The sequence below is a fragment of the Pelophylax lessonae genome (assembly GCF_965119305.1).
Source record: "Pelophylax lessonae genome assembly, chromosome: 1".
NCBI lineage: Eukaryota > Metazoa > Chordata > Amphibia > Anura > Ranidae > Pelophylax > Pelophylax lessonae.
Window position 1 is genome coordinate 364067756 of NC_138768.1, and position 21190 is coordinate 364088945.

A 21190-nucleotide genomic window follows, 5' to 3' on the forward strand; every position below is an offset into this window, starting at 1 on the left:
GTGCATGCTTGCACGATCAAATCCTTTGCATTCACCTCTTCTCTTCTTTTTTTATTTCATATTTCTTTATTAATGATTTTCCACATTACAAATTTAATACAAAACATTTCCTCTTAAAAAATTTTTATCAAAAAAAATCCCCCCTAACCTTCCTCCCTCCCTCCCTCCCTCTTCGCTCTGCTAACCCGCCCCATTTCCCTGGATCAATAAATAATCCCTTGTTTCTTTAAATTCTTGCCATCTCTCCCATATCTCTACCCTGTCCTCATATTCCTCTTCCCCCCAGTTTCTTAATAGTTCTAAGTTTCTATTTTTTTCTACTCGTATAAACCACTCTTTACACGATGGAGGCTCTTCTTTTTGCCAATTTAAGGGAGTTAACCCTTTTGCCGAGTTTAATAGAAAAAGAATTAATGTTTTTTTATACTGCTTTACCGAAATTTTTGTACCATGGAACAAACATATCCAGGGGTCCTCTGAAATTTCTATATTAGTAATTTTTTTAATCAGAAATAGTACTTCTCTCCAGTATTTTTTGATTTTCGGGCAATCCCACCATATGTGCGTTATTGTACCAATTACCGTACATCCCCTCCAGCAATATTTTGAACTCTCCAGATGGTATCTCCCCACTTTATCTGGGGTATCATACCATCTGGAGATAAGTTTGTAATTAATCTCTGCCGTATTTATATCTATCGCTGAGTTATGTACTAATTTTATACTTTTTTCCCATTGAAATCCCTCACTACGTACACCCAATTCACTTTCCCATTTTTCTACGAGTGGGGGCGCTATCTGCTTCATCCCTGCATTCATAATTTTATATATATTTGAGTTGTTATTTACTATTTTCTCAGATGTACACATTTGTTCATATGGCAGCAGTTCTTTCATATCTCTTATTGGCTGAGGGAGAGAAGCAACGAAGTGCTTCAGCTGACAGTACCTCCACTCGGTTACCTTCCAGTTTATTTATTTATTTATTTTAATATGATAACGTGATTATTTTCCCCTTCTCCAATATATCTTTTAGCCTTACATCTTCCTCTCCCATCCATTTACCATATTCCCTCCCCCTCCCCTGGTGCACACCTCTTCTCTTCTACTGCAATGGAAATAAAAAATGGTTTCTTGCTTGAGGGGTTGAACCCACTATAATGGTAGAGTTATGCACATAACTTGAAGATGAATGATATTTACACACTTATCTTTAGTTCAATCGTTTTCCCATAAGTGTGTTTAGTGGGTTGTGTTTTAGACATTTGTATATAGGCAAGTCCCTGAGGTTTAGAATGCAGATCTAGACCCATAATAAAGTGCATATCATTTTTCCACACACATTAAAAGCAATTTCCAATACATATGTCATGTAATATAGTCTAACTTTTTTACTATTGTTCAGATACAGGTATGGGTTTCAGCATCAAGATAAAACAGGCTTATTTAACAATGCCGAACAAAGAGCCATGGAAAAATGAAAAGCACATTAGCAACTAGTTAGTTCACTGTACTCAGATCAATCCAGAGATTACTTCTGATTTTTTGTTATAAGTTACTGTGTTTAAATTCTCACATTATCACTGCTCTTTGCACAGATAGTGTAGACAACTCTGTCAGGAAGAGAGGGCTCCTCTGAGGCACAGAATCTTAAAAGAAAAGGAGGTGTGGATTTCTGATGCATATCACTGCCAGGTCAAAGCCCTTACACTGTCCACAGCAAAGTACTAAGTTGAAATGCAAGAGTGTAGTACATAAACAAGCTATGCCCAGGATAGGGGGTGTTTAGGCAAAACCACAAGGCAGGCATTGACCAGCGCAGAAAGTGTCAAAGGAGAGGCATAACAAAAGTAGTTTCACAAGGCAGACAAACTATAATAAACAAAACATATTTCAAAGGCGCTGGAATTTTAATGCTAATTCCAGTGGGTCAAACCCAAGAAAATCTTAAAACGAGCTTATGGCCCTGTTAAGGCAGCTCTCAAACACACACTCTCAAACAGACCTACAAAATAGATTTTGAGTAAATGCCGCTGTCTACTGTTATAATTCCAATGCGGAGAAGCAGGAAACCAAGGAGATTTTGCACCAGATCAAATATATTTCCAATTTGTTAAAGTTTCCTTTGAGTATATTCAGGTCCTTACTTCTTCTAAGCCCTGATGAAAGGGCATTTTTGTTGCCCTCGAAGCACATTAGTTGTCTTTATGTGACTGCATTATGAACAATTAAGGGCACTTTGGATTCTTTCACTTTGTGATTTGGCGTCCATTTGTATGTCTATACTTTGGTATGAACCACAGTATCCAAAAACAGAATCTAGGTTCATACCAAAGATAGCACCAGATGTAAAAAATTGGGGATTTAAATAGAGGAAGAAGCCTTGAGTTAGTAATGTTTTTTGGAAGCAACTTGTCCGGCTGAGGTCCATTGGAGCTACAGACAAAGCAGTTAAATCCCTCATTTACAGGATTACAGAAGCAGCTTTCAGGAGGAAGAACTTTCTTAATAATGCCTATGCACAGTTCACTGAGCTGGCCAAACAGTAAGCTGCAAAGGAGATGAAAATAGAAATGGGTGTGTCACTTTTCTGACAATGCAAACGCAGCTGTGTCTTGTCAAACACTGCATTTTTCATTAAAAAATCTAGTGAGCTGGCCAGATCCACCTCCGGAGGGAGTCTATTCCACATTTTCACAGCCCTTACTGTGAAGAAACCTTTCCGTATTTGGAGAAAAAATCTCTTTTTCAGATGTAAAGAGTGCCCCTTTGTCCTCTCTGATGACCGTAAAGTGAATACCTCAACACCAAGTTCACTATATAGACCCCTTAATCTTTCCTCATAGCTGAGTCATCCATGCCTCTTATCAGTTTGGTTGCCCTTCTCTGCACTTTCTCCAGTTCCCTGATATCCTTTTTAAGAACTGGTGCCCAAAACTGAACTGCATATTCCAGATGGCAGGGGCAACATTATATCTCTCTCTCTGGAGTCCATGCCTCTATTCACACAAGAAAGGACTTTGCTTGCTTTGGTAATTGCAGCTTGGCATTGCATGTTATTATTAAGCTTATGATCTACCAGAATACCCAGATCCTGCTCCACTTTGGCTTCCCCCAGTTCTTCTGCCCCTAGTATGTATGCTGCATGCATATTCTTAGCCCCCAAGATTTGCTCCTTCCAATTTGTACACTTCAAAAGCCAGAATGAAAGGGAGTATTTCTCAATCTCGAGTGGACTAACTCCTGGGAAGACCAGTGCTTTTTATGCTAAATACTACTTCTATACAGGAGAATGCCTATACTGCTTCTGCATGTATGTAAACAACAACAGAGTGCACCAAGCAAGAATAAAAAGCACCTCTCTATGCTAAAATGTTTCATAATATTTAAACAATTTAGAGGCAAGTGTAGTTAGAGCCAAGGCAGGCCAACAGAATATGGTTTATGGACTCTGAAACCATTAGAAAAATACACATTCTTTATTAAGCATTTCAATAGAAAAACAAAAGTATTTAGCATTTAGTAACCAAAGCCTGATAAGAACACTTCAGACAGTGCCAGATATGATGAAGTGATGTTTCTATCAAAAACATAAGGGGGGAAATATGTTGGGAGGGCCTCACATAATAAACATGCATTAAAGGCTAAAAAGAATTCCGCGCTTATGGACAAGGGAGTGGGCTGCAGCCAACCTCAGAATATAGTCCGAGGACTATATCTAAGTATGTGGGAAAAAGTGAGGTAAGGTGGCGCTGCCTAGTTATATACAGGTGGTGTAACAAAGTTTGGTCTAATGGTCACAAGGTAAAGTGCTATAGTGTTGGCTTAAATGATAATATACAATCCAAAGTGTGGAGTGTACGTGCGTGAAAAAGTGCAAAAACAGGTTTAGGGAGCAATCTCCCCAACTAAGTGCTCCAAAGTGTTGAGTGCAATAAATAGTTAAATAAATTAATATACTAATTATGCCAGTGAAAAAATGTATGGGTGATATATTCCCTAAATATAAATATAAATATATAATCTAATATAATATAATTAAAAACGTGTGTAAAAATGAATCCAATAAATAACTCAATCTACAAAACAGCCAGTATGCCAGTGAAAACAAATAAAATGATAATGGTGATCACACAATTAAAACGATATAATAATCCAATATACAGGTAAACAGTCCATTTAGTGCTGAATAAAAATGTGATATTCTCCAAAAGGTGACAAACAGTCTTAAAAGTGCTATAAGGTGAAGAAAAAATATCTCAATCAATTGGTGAGATTCCAGGTGAACCAACCTGATGACGTCAGCTCTGACGAAACGCGTTGTGCGCGATTACGTAATTTCCGCCCCATGGCATAATTAGTATATTAATTTATTTAACTATTTATTGCACTCAACACTTTGGAGCACTTAGTTGGGGAGATTGCTCCCTAAACCTGTTTTTGCACTTTTTCACGCACGTACACTCAACACTTTGGATTGTATATTATCATTTAAGCCAACACTATAGCACTTTACCTTGTGACCATTAGACCAAACTTTGTTACACCACCTGTATATAACTAGGCAGCGCCACCTTACCTCACTTTTTCCCACAATAAACATGCATTGTTTCCTTAGTAGCTAGAAGTAGAAGCTTCTGGAATGTAGGTAAAAAAGACATACAACTTGAGCTCCCTCATTACTGTACTCTTTACTAAATGTAGACAGATATCAGATTGCTTAATGAATTAGATGAAGCAGTATTTTTTTTTTTTAAAAGGGGAGAAGTACAGCCAAAGCTCATTTAGCTGTACTTTACCTGTGGATCACAGGAGTGCAGTTTGTTTTGCACTCCTGTGAACGGTTTTCAGCAGAGAGCGGGCTGAAGTTCGCACTCTGCTGATGTCACAAAGCCGGTCCAGGCTCAGGCATCATCACGACCACGAAGTGAGGATCCACCCACATGCCTGGACCAGCACTCGGCTCAGCCTCTCAGCGAGCTGCCGAGAGCCTGAGCCGGCCGCTTCCACCCTCTACACAGCCCAGCACTCCAGTGAGCAGGGAAGGGAGGGGGCAGAGAAGGATGCTCTCTGTTCATGGTTCTGTGAGATCCGAGTGATTGGCGGTGTTTGATCTGTTCTCAATGTTAGAGGCGCTGGGTGGACAGATGCAGCATAGGACTGATGCTGCATCCACCTAGGTATAAATCTAAAAAAAACCCCAAAAAACATAAATCTCTTTTAAAGAACACGAGAATCACATGTTAAGTTCTAAAATATTACAAAGTCTTTCTGTCAAAACACTATTACAATGCACTGAGCAGATTACATTTGAAGTCCGGTCACATTATGCTTGTGTGTTCCTGAGCAGCATTATCCATAAAAACACAGAAAACAATGCCTGGGCTCTTACAACAAAATGTGAGATCTGTGTTTTTATCTTAAAAACCTATTTTAAAAAACTCTTAGAGGTCCAGCCACATGACCAATTCTAATGCATTGGTTATGTTGTCTTTTTAGATTGCTAACATTAGAAGACTGTTCAGGTAAAGCCTTGGCACTGCTCACATGACCAAACATTGGATAACGGTGACTTTCCCCTTTTTTTAAAGGAAATTGTCATCATTTTAGGACTTTTTTTTCCCAAAAAATTATTCTTAGGGATGGGTCAGTTTTTATTTGAACTAATTTAAAATTTTTACTTTGGGACTGCTTTATGATGAAGAAACATTAGTTGTAAAGTAGAAAAATATGATTTCATATTGTGCATTAAAAAAAGCTAGATAACCTGCTGGAAGCATTATTACTACGACAAAGCATTAGTCATGTGATCTGCCAGGAGAGATTGGATTTTTCCTGTAATAGATATAGCAGTAAGTACAGTAGAGCTGTTTTGAACTGGATGGATATGTGTCTTTTTTTAAGTACACTAGATATGCAACAAGATATCTATTTTTATGTACATGTAACTTGGACAATAATAGTTTAAAGGGTCTCATGTTTGCTCTGTTGGGGTTTGCAGATAAAACAGAAAACTGTGGAGACACATCACATTAAACTACTGACATATCTAATTTCATTGCATAATAAAGTGTCTGTCATTTTCTATTAGAAAAAAAAAAAACATATGCATAATATAGAAATCCATAGTAAAAATGCAAAAATGTAAGCTAGCCAAAACAGAGATAGTTCTTTGATTATATAGACTAATTTTTTCATTACATTGATTTGCTATTTGTGTTTCATATTTTACACAACACATATACATGAAACAGCACTTTTAAAGACTGCTGCTTACCTTTGCCAGTGTCTCATCATCTAGGTGGTTCTTCTGAATCACATGCTGAAGTGCAAAATAAATTCTCTCTTGAAGCTTTTGGACTTTCCTTGGTTCTATCAGCCACGGTCGATCTAATATAATACATTAAATACAGAAAAAACATATAAATGGGTCACATACATGAAATACAATGCACAGCAGCACACATGCAACAAAAGTATGACGTTTCCTTCTGAATACTTGACCACGACCTCTTGATCTGATATGGCTTTAAAACCTTCGGTTTCTATCTGAACTAAAAAAAGTTACTTGCTCTTGTCTTTAAATTGTATAAAAAGGGATTCAAACACAATAAGATAGTGTTTTGTGTGTAACATGACACCCATGATGTGTTTTAAATACTTCTCTGTTATATACTCATCAGCAGCCTCTATGTTTCTCTTTAAGAAATACCTAAAACTTTAAGGAATGAAAGCAGCATATGATTTTGCCTCTGGTGGGAATATTCACAGTGTTTCTTTGTGATGTAAGGGCTGTACTTTTTGTGAAAAGTATGACGTCAAAGGAAGGGGACATGCATTTTTAGTTTAACTGAAAAAAATGATTAAAAAAAAAGAATTCCACTACCTGATCTTTGGAAGAGAAGTGTATAAAAGTGAAGAAATTTCATCAGCACACCAAGGATTCCTCGAAAGGGTCCAAAGTTTTATTCCATGCCTGACGAAGGGGCCCTACGTGGCTCCAAAATCTTTCTAAATATTTATCATGTGACCATGGAATAAAGCTTTGGACCCTTACAAGGAATCCTTGGTATGCTGATGACATTTCTTTACTTTGAGTATCCACGGTTTTCAACCTATGGTCATTACAGCACCCAGCATCATTGAACAGCCGGTTATCTTGAATGTGTGCATGGGAAGCGTTTGGAACAGATAGAGTGCATTGTCAGTAGGTTTCTCAGTATTCAATTTTTTATTAGTAGTAATTATAGATTAAATAAGTACATAGAGAAAAGGGCACTAATAACTAAAGCTGTTCAATGCATGGTGGACTGCCCCCAGAAAAAGGGGTTGGTGTAGGCTTGATTTAGGACAGGGTAGGCTATCGACAGTAACAGCCAAATCTACAAGACATGATTGCAGTTAGCTTCTGACTATCCATATCACGTGGCAGTGAATAGAAATAGTTATTTGAGAGTTGCATATTCAAATTCAGCCCTCTAACTATTAATCTTTTTTCTTACACAGCAATGAATTCACGGAAGTAAATGTGTTGGGATCTTCATAGAGTAAATTTACAAACTTCAAAAATCTTCAGATTAATGGGAGTAGGCTAGAAATAAATGAAGTCCAATGTAGAAATTACTTTAGTATTTTACTTTTTGACCATAGATACATATTAACCACTTCTGGACCGAAAGGTATTACCCCCCTTAATGACCAGGCAATTTTTTGTGATACGGCACTGCGTTATTTTAACTGACAATTGCGTGGTTATGCGAGGCTGTATCCAAATAAAATTGATGCCCTTTTTTTCGCACACCTAGAGCTTCCTTTGGTGGTATTTGATCACCTCTGCGATTTTAATTTTTTGCGCTATAAACAAAAAAAGAGCGACAATTCTGAAAAAACAAAACAATATTGTTTACTTTCTGCTATAAAACATTCCCAATAAAAAAAAGATTAAAAATCAAATGTTTTCATTATTTTAGGCCAATATGTATTCTGCTACATATTTTTGGTAAAAAAAATCCCAATAGGTGTATATTGATTGGTTTGCACAAACGTTATCGCATCTACAAACTAGGGGAAAAATGTATGTCATTTTTATTTATTTATTTTTTTACTAGTAATGGCAGCGATCAGTGATTTCTAGGGGGACTGCGACGTTGTGTCGGACAGATCGGACACCTAACTGACATTTTTGAAACTTTTGGGGGGACCAGTGACATTACTACAGTAATCAGTGCTAAAAATATGCACTGTTACTGTACTAATGACATTGGCAGGGAAGGGGTTAACACCAGGGGCGATCAAAGGCCCCACTAGTGGTCCCTCAAAATGACAGAGCCGAACTGCCACAGTATAACTATGGCAGCTGGTCAGCAAGTGGTTAAGAAGTATTTTGTGGGTAAAAAGCCTCTGAAAAGTGATCTGAGTCCTTGCTGCTATAATAAATGAGCCCTAAAAAAAACAGTTCTGATTGTACAGGATTAGGGGTCAAGATTAAAAATAACTACATACATACACAAATACTACATGCATACACACATAAATAAACACACATACACATGCATACATATAAACACAGACACACACACACAAAAACTGTACATACATACATACACATATAAACACAAACACACACACATACACATATAAACAAACACACATACTTACACGCACACATACATATATACACACACATACACACACATACACACATACAGATAGGCTTTTTCAAAATCTGCAGTACTGTACCTACACTAACATTGCCTAGTAATGCACTGTAGGGAAAGGTGGATAGCTCAGGACTTGGCAAGCCACCTATGCCTTTCACTGCTTTTACTTTCCTGACTGCATGTCACTATCCTATCCTCTGTGCCGATGTACAGTTCAGCAGGGGAGCGGGAGCTCGGTCTTATCTAAATGGCTTTTTCTACCAGGATGCTGCAGCACCTCTGACAACCTCAGGCGGCACTCCAAGGTGCAGTGGCACCCCACCTCAGAAAGGCTGGACTGACTATATTTACCTGTGTTTTTTTAGGTCACTGCCAATATCCAGTGCAATTTAGCCATGTCACTGTAATTAAAGCATATTTTTTTTATACTGAAGGACTGTACTATATGTGTGTTATGTATACAGTGAGTAGGCTCAGATTTTATTTCTTAATACTCCTTTAGGTACCTCCCACTGTTAGCACAATTAGGCCACACCTACAACAAAATATATTATCCAAGTTCTTTTAAAATTGCCAGCACAACCTGCAATAGGGTAATTATGCATATCCATGACTGCAGTTTGTAGGATAACAAAAAGATGACCAAACTACAATATGGCTGTAAAGCAAACCAGATTCATAATAACTTCAGGATATTAAAGTGTTTGAATGTGTGTGAATGAGCACTGCAGTGCTAAGCATTTTAGCAATCTAACCTTTTTATAATAGTGTATTAGATTATATACATTGTATTTTTGCCTCACTGAGCTGATAAACTCTGCTCAGCATGGGACATTAAGAGAGTTGCTGAGAAGAAGAATCTTCCCTCTTGAAAGGCTGTAAGAGTGTCGGAAGAAAATGAACTATAATGTGTGTTGCATGCCCTTGTATAACACCTTCATAAAACAAGTATGCTAAAACATTAACACTTTTTGAGAAAACTTATATGAAAATAAACATTTTCTGATCTAGACACATTCTCTGGAAAAAAAATGAAAAGGCAAGCAACATGTATAAATAGACAATATTTGCTAATAACATGATAATTAGTACCTGGTGATATTAATACGGCTGCAGAAAACAAGGCAATTTCCTCTTCTGTTAGCTGGAGGGAGCATAAACTCTTTGCAAAGTCAAATGCTTCATTCACGAAATCATCAGAACCTGTAGGCCAAGGAAAGCAGTATGAGAGGGAGAAGCTAATCATTGTGCAGTACTGTTCACAACACAGCTTGCCATCATGTCGCAAAAAAAACAGGTGCTAGTAGGAAATAGTATTTTGGTTAGTTAAAATCTCCAATTTTCAATCGGCATCATGCAGAGAGAGAGAAAGAGAGAGGAAAAAAAAAGACTAGATCTAATTGGGTTTTAAAATAGATTTTTTTATATGTGTATATTACTGTTTTACCAGAGGTTATATTTTCTCATGAAAGTGCAGCACAATTTAGCTTTGCTTTTATTTCAGTGTAATTGACTGAATAATTGAAATGATATTTAGTATGATAATAATGCAGATAGGACCTGTAAAAGGCTTTTCATGATCTGCTAGTAAAAGCTAAGAGTGCAAATACAGAATTCCATTGTTTATCATAAAAGCCTGAGGATGATGTTTAATAGCTTACAGGTATGTACTATACTGGCCAATGTTATACCAACATTGCAGTTCTTTACTTTTTTGGATGCAAGTAACTGTTACAACAATAATGAAGACATGTACATGCAGTATATGCAATTAGCAAAACAACTTGAAGGTGAAATCTTTAGAGACCCTATACACAAGCCACTACTTTTTATCAAGTATAACCTTCTTGAGTTAAGGCACTTCTCTGGGTGTAGGCCCAATCCCGAAGGCCACAGAAATAGAACATTCAAGATATGTTACTAATTACACAAACACACTTAAAGTTGCTCTAAAGGCAGAACATTTTTTATCTTAATGCATTCCCTGCATTAGGGTAAAAAATGTTCCAGTGGAGGTATTGCCCCTTTACTTCTCTAATACTTTCCTGAGTCCTATCTCGATCCAGGGCTGTGCCCATCTGCAGTGGTGCTGGTCTCATTCTCTCTCTCCTCACAGGAAAAAAAGGCAGCAATAGGAGCCATTGACTTCTGTTTCTGTCAACTAAGTCTTGAGAGCAGGCAGCGGGGAGCAGGGCTGAGCCACACAGAACAGAAGAGATAGTTTACTCACTTAGTTTACTCTGTGGTGTCTAACTTCCCTCCATTCAAGTGCTGCAGCCTGTACCAATGTCTTTGGCTTTTGGTGCTTTTAGGAGTGTTGGATTATTGTGTCTTCTGCTCACCACAGTTAAATCTCCTGACCCCTATGTCACTGTTAAATCTTGTACTGATGATGGGTTCTGAGGATGAAACTAGGATGTATGGTGGTTGAGAAAAGCACTACCGGAATTGCCAAATGCCAAAGACATTGTTGGAGACTTCTTTGCTGGAATGTAGAGGAAGGGAAGTACAATAGAGGAGCTACTGGAGAGGTGAATATACTACCTCTTCTTGAGCATGAAACATTGATCAAAAAATGTTTAAGATTACAACGTTTTATATCATATTATAAATTATTATGATATTATAAATTAATGATTCAGATCTCAGTGCTGAGCAAAAACAGCACAGTGCACAAGGTAGATGTTAAAAGTATAGACTTGTACTGCATAAAGTAAAAATCGGACCTCACTGTACACATGATTTTTCAAAGGATGGGGTATACATTATCTCCTTTCTTCAATGATCATGTGTATGTGGACATCACCTGACTTTATTTAATACAGCATTATACCTGCTTCATCTGATTGATGCTCTTCACATGCAAGGCTCACAGTGGGATGCACTGCAGTGCAATAAAGGCACATAACAAACACCCATGTGCATAAAGCTAAAAGGTGACTAGTACATATTCATCTGATCAATTTTAAAGTGTCACATTCATCTGATCAAGATCAAAGTGTTAAATATAACAAAAAGAATAAAAACAATACCTAATGATTTGAACATCTGCATCCCTCCGTATTTTCCTTCAAATAGAACAGTGTTGTTTAATGGATTGAAGGCACGACACATTCTTACTAGAACAACTTCTAGGCAGCCTGTCAAAAAGAACATATAAAACACATGGGAAGTAAGATGGCATCATAATAAGAACAACAAAAGATGCATTCCGTTATGTTGTATGTAGTAATAAAGCTACAAGTAATGACCAGAACATTATCATTTCACTATCATAGCATGAGCATGAATTTAAATGCCAGTATATTAGGGGTTTGTACATGGAAACTCACTTTCGACCAGATCTGAAACAGATGATATATATTTTTTTTGTAACACAAGGAATAAAAAAAAGATTTTATGCATTCAATTAATTATCAAAATCCCTTTCAATAATGATGACTTGATTTTTAATGAACTGTGTAATTTTCATTTTATATTTAAACCTAGCATGAAATTGTGCCACTATATATGGTACAAAATAATGTATCAGAAATTCTGCTTGAGTCCTCAGGGGATGTAGGTCTGTAAGATATCACAGGGTCTCATTTATGAATTGTTGAGGGAAGACTTGTGTCTCTGACAGTTTGTGTTGCCTCACAGCACCCAGTAACATTTTCTATTCCCATCGAACGTTGTTGCTTTGGTGTAACATGGCCTGTAATTTTTTTTCTGATTTAGTAGCTGGAAGTGGCAAGTGCATATTGATTGCCCAGCATTGAGCTCACTTTGAGTGTAAAGGTATGTCTACTTCTAACTGTTAACATTTTGTAGCAGGTCTTTGTTTACAGTAAACCCATCACCACAGGGTAGCCTTTGCTCAAAGAACACCCTGTAAAAGGTAAGGCTCTTTACTTATCCCCCCAGCAGCCTGTTTGTTGAATGCCATCTCTTTGCTTCTCCTGCTGCATATATTCCAAATTTCCTGTTGTGTGGAACACCTTCTTCTTAGCCACAAGCAGTGATTCTTTTTCCCGACTCACACATGACAGAAAGGTATGTATAGAGCCTTATCTTTAAACAGAGGCAGCATGGTTTATTTTAAAACATGAGAGCATCTGAAGTTGCTAATGATGGTAAAATATTGCATTGTCTTGAGTATTCCAAAGTTCTGTGCAGTAGTCCTGTGCATTGAGCCAAACTACTGCTTTGCAAAATGTTATTAATATTTCACAGCAACATAATATAAAACTATCCCCTATGAACTTGAATGTTCAGCAGCTATTAGTTGATGTTTTATTGTACATGTATCAAGGAGTACATACAAAATGCTAATCGTATAATAATAAATTGCTATATACTTTCTTAATATTTTATATATATATATATATATATATATATATATATATATATATATATATATATGTATACGTATATATATATATATATATCTATATATATATAATGAGTAATATGGAATGAGCTTTTTTTGTATAAGAGAAGCATGCCATGTCCAGAAACAGCTGCTGTAATTATAAATATGAATTATTGCCAGGTACTGTGCTGATTGCAATATTAATGGTATATGCACAAGAGCACGTTTCATTATTGCTACACGCTGTTAAAGTTCTCTGGAGATCCGCAGATGACTTTTTTTTTTAAAAGAAGCATTTAATTTACCCTATCCAGTCAGTGGTTGTTTCACAGAGTGCCCTGTGCATGTTTTCATTCAGATATTAGCACTTTATCATAACCTGCTTCTATCCATTCCTATAGGGTGTTTATACTGTACCTGAATATTTTACATTAAGGGCAAGGAGTAATCTTGAAATTAAAAACAGACAAAGCTTTTGTTTTGCTTATATGATTCTTTCATTCTAGCATAATGTTCAATGTCCATGTTATTTAAAATTCAAGTAAAAAAAAAATTTAAATGAGGAATTGTAATTTTTGCCTTAGGTTCATTAGAAGAGAGATCTAATATTTAGTGAATACAGTAAAACAAGACACCTGTTAACTTGTTGGCAAATGAGAATATATAAAGTGAGTACACCCCTCACATTTTTGTAAATGTTTTATTATATCTTTTCATGTAACAACACTGAAGAAATTACACTTTGCTACAATGTAAAGTAGTGAGTGTACAGCTTGTATAACTGTGTAAATTTGCTGTCCCCTCAAAATAACTCAACACATAGCCAATAATGTCTAAACTGCTGGCAACAAAAGTGAGTACACCCCTAAGTGACAATGTCCAAATTGGGCCCAAAGTGTCAATATTTGTGTGGCCACCAATATTTTCCAGCACTGTCTTAACCCTCTTGGGCATGGAGTTCACCAGAGCTGCAGAGGTTGCCACTGGAGTCCTTTTTTACTCCTCCATGACGACATCACGGAGCTGGTGGATGTTAGAAACCTTGCGCTCCTCCACCCTCTGTTTGAGGATGCCACACAGATGCTCAATGGGGTTTAGGTCTGGAGACATGCTTGGCCAGTCCATCACCGTTACCCTCAGCTTCTTTAGCAAGGCAGTGGTCATCTTGGAGGTGTGTTTGGGGTCGTTATCATGTTGGAATACTGGACTGCGGCCCAGTCTCTGAAGGGAGGGGATCATGCTCTGCTTCATTATGTCACAGTACATGTTGGCATTCATGGTTCCCTCAATGAACTGTAGCTCCCCAGTGCCAGCAGCACTCATGCAGCCCTAGACCATGACACTCCCACCACCATGCTTGATTGTAGGCAAGACACACTTGTCTTTGTACTCCTCACCTGGTTGCCGCCACACATGCTTGGCACCATCTGAACCAAAATCTGCTTGTCTTCAGCAAACTGTTTGCGGGCTTTCTTGTGCATCATCTTTAGAAGAGGGTTTCCTTCTGGGACAACAGCCATGCAGACCAACTTGATGCAGTGTGCAGTGTATGGTCTGAGCACTGACAGGCTTACCCTCCACCCCTTCAACCGCTGGAAGCACTCATATGTCTATTTCCCAAAGTTATGATGCTGAACACGTGCACTCAACCTCTTTGGTCAATCATGGCGAGACCTGTTCTGAGTGGAACCTGTCTTGTTAAACCACTGTATGGTCTTGGCCACTGTGCTGAAGCTCAGTTTCATGGTCTTGGCAATCTTCTTATAGTGTAGACCATCTTTATGTAGAGCAAAAATTATTTTTTTCAGATCCTCAGAGAGTACTTTGCCATGAGGTGCCATGTTGAACTTCCAGTGACCAGTATGAGAGAGTGAGAGCAATAACACCAAATTTAACACACCTGAGACCTTGTAACAGTAATGAGTCACATGACACCGGGGAGGGAAAATGGCTAATTGGGCCCAATTAGGACATTTTCACTTAGGGGTGTACTCACTTTTGTTGCCAGCAGTTTAGACATTAATGGCTGTGTGTTGAGTTATTGTGAGGGGACAGCAAATTTACACTGTTATACAAGCAGTACACTCACTACTTTACATTGTAGCAAAGTGTAATTTCTTCAGTGTTGTCACATGAAAAGATATAATAAAATATTTTCAAAAATGTGAGGTGTGTACTCACTTCTGTGAGATACTGTGTATATAAATATTTAATCTCAAGTTAGACTTTAATCACTTGCTGCCTGCTGTATAGTAGATATGTGCCCTCATGATGGCTTCCTGGTTCTGGGAGGGAGTCCTTGAACGTCCCCCCATATGCCTCCTGTGCATCCCCTGGGGCACACATCAGGAGCTCTTTGTGACAGCTGTGTGCCTTGGACACAGTGGATCACAGATTGGGGTAAAGGAACATTCACAGTAGCCCTTTACCAAGTGATCAGCTGTGTCCAATCACAGCTGTTACAATATAAACAAACAGAATTCCTTTGCTGGTTACCGGATCTCCTTTCCTCACACAGAAACTGCTGTGAGGGAAGGAGAGCTGATCTGTGCAGGATATCAGAGTATTTTAACATACAGTGTGATATTTACCTTGACACACACCAGTGCAGCCACATCGGAGCCCTGATCTACCACACCAGACATCCATATCAGTGCAGCCATCTCAGAGCCCTGATCTGCCACACTAGTCATCCATATCAGTGCAGTCACATCTGAGCCCTGATCTGCTACACCAATCATCTACATCAGTACAGCCACATCAGCGCCCTGATCAGCCATGCCAGTGCAGCCTCATCAGTGACCTAATCAGCCACACCAGTGCAGCCTCATCAGTGTCCTGATCAGCCATGCCAGTGCAGCCTCATCAGTGTCCTGATCAGCCTCGCCAGTGTATCCACGCCAGTGCAGGCTCATCAATGGTTTGATCAGCCTTGCCAGTGCAGCCTCATCAGTGTTTTGATCAGCCACCCCAGTGCAGCCACACCAGTGCAGCCTCACCCATGTCCTCATCAGCCACACCAGTACGGCCTCATCAGTGTTCTGATCAGCCACGCCAGTGCAGCCACATCAGTGTCCTAATTAGCCATTTTAGGGCCTCAAGAAATGAGATAGACAGTTAATACATTAGGATTAATCAATTTTCAAAAATATATATTGTACTTTGTAGACTTTCACATGGACTGAATATTATACCCTGGTTTGGGATATTTTTGCCAAAGAAACGTAGCAGATTAAATGGCTCAAATCTATGAAGATTTTTTTTTTTAAATAAACTAATAAAAACTTTTTTTTTTTCAAATGTCAGTATTTTTATGTTTAAATAGCACAAAATAAAAAAAACAGTGGTGATTAAATACCCACTGAAAGAAAACTCTATCTGTTTAAAATAATGCTAAAAATTTCATTTGGGTACGGTGTTTCATGCTTGAGTTATTGTCGTTCTAAGTGTGACAGCGCTGCAATTTGAAAATTGGCCTAGGCAGGAAGGGGGTGAAAGCGTCCAGTATTGAAGTGGTTAAAGGAGGAACACAGTTCCCCTTATCTTGGTTCCTAATGTATGATTCCATAGTAGTACAGTTTATCTATTAAAATGTTACTGTTTGGGAAGCTAACCTGTAAAAAAAAAAGCCTGTAAGGTATGTTAAAATACTGCTAATACAAGACATCATTATTCATCTGCTTCATCTGCTTACCTGACTTAAGTAACAATATTTGATCATTCTGGCACAGCTCCATAAAGCCTGTTATTCGCTTTGCAAACTCCACCACATACTGTATTGCATGAGTGATCTGAATGGCACACTGCTGCCACAAAGCTTCTCTGGACTGTAAAATACACAAATGTGAAAGAACATCAATCAATCAGTTAACCAGTTGTACATGACATCATTGCTGTATTTTCAGCAAGCATGGATTTTGCTTTTTTTTGTACTGCAAAGTGAAATAAAAACATTTCAATGTGACTTTTTTCACATTCTAGCTGTACATAATTAGATTATTGCATAGCATACTTCAGTTTGTAGATTATACACATAATTCGCTTGATTATTCCTGAGATACGACCTCCCCACCTCAACCACATTTACATATAGAAAAAGGATTGTTTTCAGCCTCCAGACTGGTAAGCATTCCTGGCAGTAAATACAGTATCTCATAAAAGTGAGCACACCCCCTCACATTTTTGTAAATATTTTATAATATATTTTCATGTGACAACACCAAAGAAATTACACTTTGCTACAATGTAAAGTAGTGAGTGTACAGCTTGTATAACAGTGTAAATTTGCTGTCCCCTCAAAATACCTTAACACACAGCCATTAATGTCTAAACCGCTGGCAACAAAAGTGAGTGCACCCATAAGTTAAAATGTCCAAATTGGGCTCAATTAGCCATTTTCCCTCTCCGGTGTCATGTGACTCGTTAGTGTTACAAGGTTTCAGGTGTAAATGGGGAGCAGGTGTGTTAAATTTGGTGTTATTACTCATTACTGTCTAATACTGGTCACTGGAAGTTCAACATGGCACCTCATGACAAAGAACTCTCTGAGAATCTGAAAAAAAGAAAAAAAAAAGAATTGTTGCCTTAGGTAAAGATGGCCTAGGCTATAAGAAGATTGCCAAGACCCTGAAAACTGAGCTGCAGCACAGTGGCCAAGACCATACAGTGGTTTAACAAGACAGATTACACTCAGAACAGGCCTTGCCATGTTTGACCAAAGAAGTTGAGTGCACTTGCGCAGCGTCATATCCAGAGGTTGTCTTTGGGAAATAGACGTATAAGTGCTGCCAGCATTGCTGCTGCAGTTGAAGGGGTGGGGGGTCAGCCTGTCAGTGCTCAGACCATACGCCACACACTGCATCAAATTGGTCTGCATGGCTGTCGTCCCAGAAGGAAGCTTCTTCTAAAGAGGATGCACAAGAAAGCCTGCAAACATTTTGCTGAAGACAAGCAGACTAAGGACATGGATTACTGGAACCATATCCTGTGGTCTGATGAGACCAAGATAAACGAATTTGGTTCAGATGGTGTCAAGCGTGTGTGGCGGCAACCAGGTGAGTACAAAGACAAGTGTGTCTTGCCTATAGTCAAGCATGGTGGTGGGGGGTGTCATGGTCTGGCACTGGGGAGCTACAGTTTATTGAGGGAACCATGAATGCCAACATGTACTGAAGCAGAGCATGATCTCCTCTCTTCAGAGACTGGGCAGCAGGGCAGTATTTCAACTTGATAACAACCCCAAACACACCTCCAAGATGACCACGGCCTTGCTAAAGAAGCTGAGGGTAAAGGTGATGGACTGGCCAAGCATGTCTCTAGATCTAAACTCTATTGAGCATCTGTGGGGCATCCTCAAATGGAAGGTGGATGAGCGCAAGGTCTCTAACATTCACCAGCTCTGTGATGTCGTTATGGAGGAGTGGAAGAGGACTTCAGTGGCAACCTGTGAAGCTCTGGTGAACTCCATGCCCAAGGGGGTTAAGGCAGTGCTGGAAAATAATGGTGGCCACACAAAATATTGGTACTTTGGGCCCAAATTGAACATTTTATTAAGGGTGTACTCACTTTTGTTGCAAACAGTTTAGACATTAATGGCTGTGTGTTGAAATATTTTGAGGGGACAGCAAATTTACACTGTTATACAAGCTGTACACTCACTACTTTACATTGTAGCAAAGTGTCATTTCTTTAGTGTTGTCACATGAAAAGATATAATATAATAATACAATTTTTACAAAAATGTGAGGGGTGTACTCATGTTTGTGAGATACTGTAGTAAGGTACATCCAATCTTCAGCACAACTAAAGAGGAGCAAGAGAGAGCAAATGTACAATTTGTTTATTGTGTGTGCTTGTTTGTATGTAAAAGAGATCAGCTTTATGTAAATAACTCAAAAAGTGCTTAGGGCAGTAGGTCAGCATCACAGACATACAACTAGTATTTTCAAAAGGAGGTCAACAATTAGCCCTCTTATAACAGGTTTACCATAAAGCCCAACTGCATGATAATATCAGTGCTATGCTCTGCATTTGTTCATGACTCTGTGGAGATGCTCCTCCAGGGAATGGGTCTGAACTGCCCTACTAGAACAAACAAAAATACCACTATATGGTGTGAGACATTTAAAGACACATAAAGCAGTCCTGAAACAGAAAGGACTCAATGACTTTAGACTCCCACACAGAGCCCGGGTAATCTTCAGGCTATGCTACCCCCCTATCAGACTGAGGAAATATTCTATTCTTAATAACAAAATGACAAGTAGGGTGCCTCATGTATAAGCATAGGTACAAATTTTTGATAAAAGGAATACTCACAAGAGCTCTGAGGATGACAGTATAACCCTCAAAACATGTTAGCTCTGGCCTTTTTGTGGAGTGTCGTCCAAAATCTCACATTGAACAATCAAATTCTATTCAGGGTCTGCAGTTTAAAGCAGAGTTGCAGTCCCCAAATCAAATTTTTTTTAAGCTCCACTGTAATTTGATCAACTTTATATGCCACACACCACCACCACCACCACCAGGAAGTGCAGCAGACAAAAGAGAAAAAAAAGTTATTTTATTGAAAAGAAAAAAAAAAAAATAGCCATTTCGAAAAGCGCTTGTGAGGCTTAAGACACACATTAAAAGTAGAAAAAAATGGGTGGAACTCCACTTAAAGTCATTTTACAAGCTTATGACTATATGGAGCTTGTGAGTATAATTGTATACTGAGCACTTTTACTGAGCACTTCTTTGTTTATTAGTAAATGCTGAGGCTGTAGAGGAGGAGTTTAAGGACTCAGTGGGTATGATTTACTAAAACTGGAGAGTGAAAAATCTAGATGCAGCTCTGCATGGTAGCCAATCAGCTTCTAACTTTAGCTTGTTCAATTAAGTTTTGACAATCAAAAAAACAAAAGGAAGCTGATTGGTTTGTATGCAGAGCTGCATAAGATTTTGCACTCTCCAATTTTAGTAAACCAACCCCAGTGTTCTCAGTCTCTTTGTGTATCTCAAAGTGGAAATATCAGGGGTCTCTTTAGAACCCTGATATTTTTCAAAAGTCAAAAAAACGAAATAACTCCCCCAACACACACACAAATTATGCACAGTAACACATAGCATACACATGTGCATTACACGCATTGCAGTAATGCACATTACATGTGTTGGTACTCTGCAGCACACCAACGCACCAAGGGCCCATTCACTGCAGCAGGTGCGCATTGAGGTGAGCATAATGAGCACACCCTGGTGTGCATTGTGCACATGTGCTGCAGCATACACACAGTGCTTACTTTTCTTTTTTTACTTTTTAGAAATTACCCTCATTTAACTCTATGCATGGCAGTGCATTACAATGTGTGTTTAGGCATGCATCATTTTATCTTAACAACAAATATAGCACACGCATGGTACTGTGTATTGGCCATTACCACAATATATAAGCAACCTATAGATTTGTAGCCTAAGTTGCTTGTTTACTGTTTTGCAAAAACGACACAATTTAAAATATTTAAATATGTGCTATTTTTTTACTCAATATAATTGTATCTTTCAGATTTTGTAGGCATGTTGTTATGTTGTGTATGTGTGTGGTAATAATGATTTCAGTTCATTGCTATTGAAAATATAATTTTGATAAATATTTAAGCATATATCATGGGACCTACACAATCAGTAGCACTATCTTTTTCATCAGACTTGTGATCTCAGAAAATGTACAGTGGCAAGTGAAAGGATGTGAAACCCTTGGAATTAACTGGTTTTCTGCAGTCGTTTGCCATAAAATGTGATCTGATCCAATTATCAAAATTAGTTTGGAGGTGTGGCTTAGAGCCACTTTGATTAATAAAATACATTCAAAACATTTTAAGATTCCTTTTCATGAGAAGCATCAGCTGATATGAACCATGCTTTGCAAAAAAGGAGCTCTCTAAAGATATACGATCAGGAGTAGATGATTTCTATAGGGCAGTGATGGCGTTCCTTGGCACTCCAGATGTTTTGGAACTACATTTCCCATGATGCTCATGCACTTTGCAGTGTAGTTGAGAACCATGGGAAATGTAGTTCCGAAACATCTGGGGTGCCAAGGTTCGCCTTCACTGCTATAGGGCTTTCTATAGGGCTGGAAAGAAGATCAAAGCAATCTCAAAGTGTTTAGACATCCATTAGTCGAGAGAAAAAT

At 38.3% G+C, this 21190-nt stretch overlaps 1 protein-coding gene across 2 annotated transcripts in view; it reads right to left on the reverse strand.

Annotated features, from left to right (window-relative positions):
• Positions 1-21190, reverse strand: part of RORB (RAR related orphan receptor B) — a 322474-nt gene that overhangs the window by 3730 nt on the left and 297554 nt on the right. For both annotated transcript variants that reach the window (XM_082260581.1, XM_082260580.1), the window contains 4 exons: positions 16709-16841; positions 11693-11800; positions 9753-9863; positions 6278-6390 (listed from right to left, as the gene is read on the reverse strand). In XM_082260581.1, coding sequence (XP_082116707.1) covers positions 6278-6390; positions 9753-9863; positions 11693-11800; positions 16709-16841 — 465 coding nt within the window. The remainder of the gene's footprint in view (positions 1-6277; positions 6391-9752; positions 9864-11692; positions 11801-16708; positions 16842-21190) is intronic.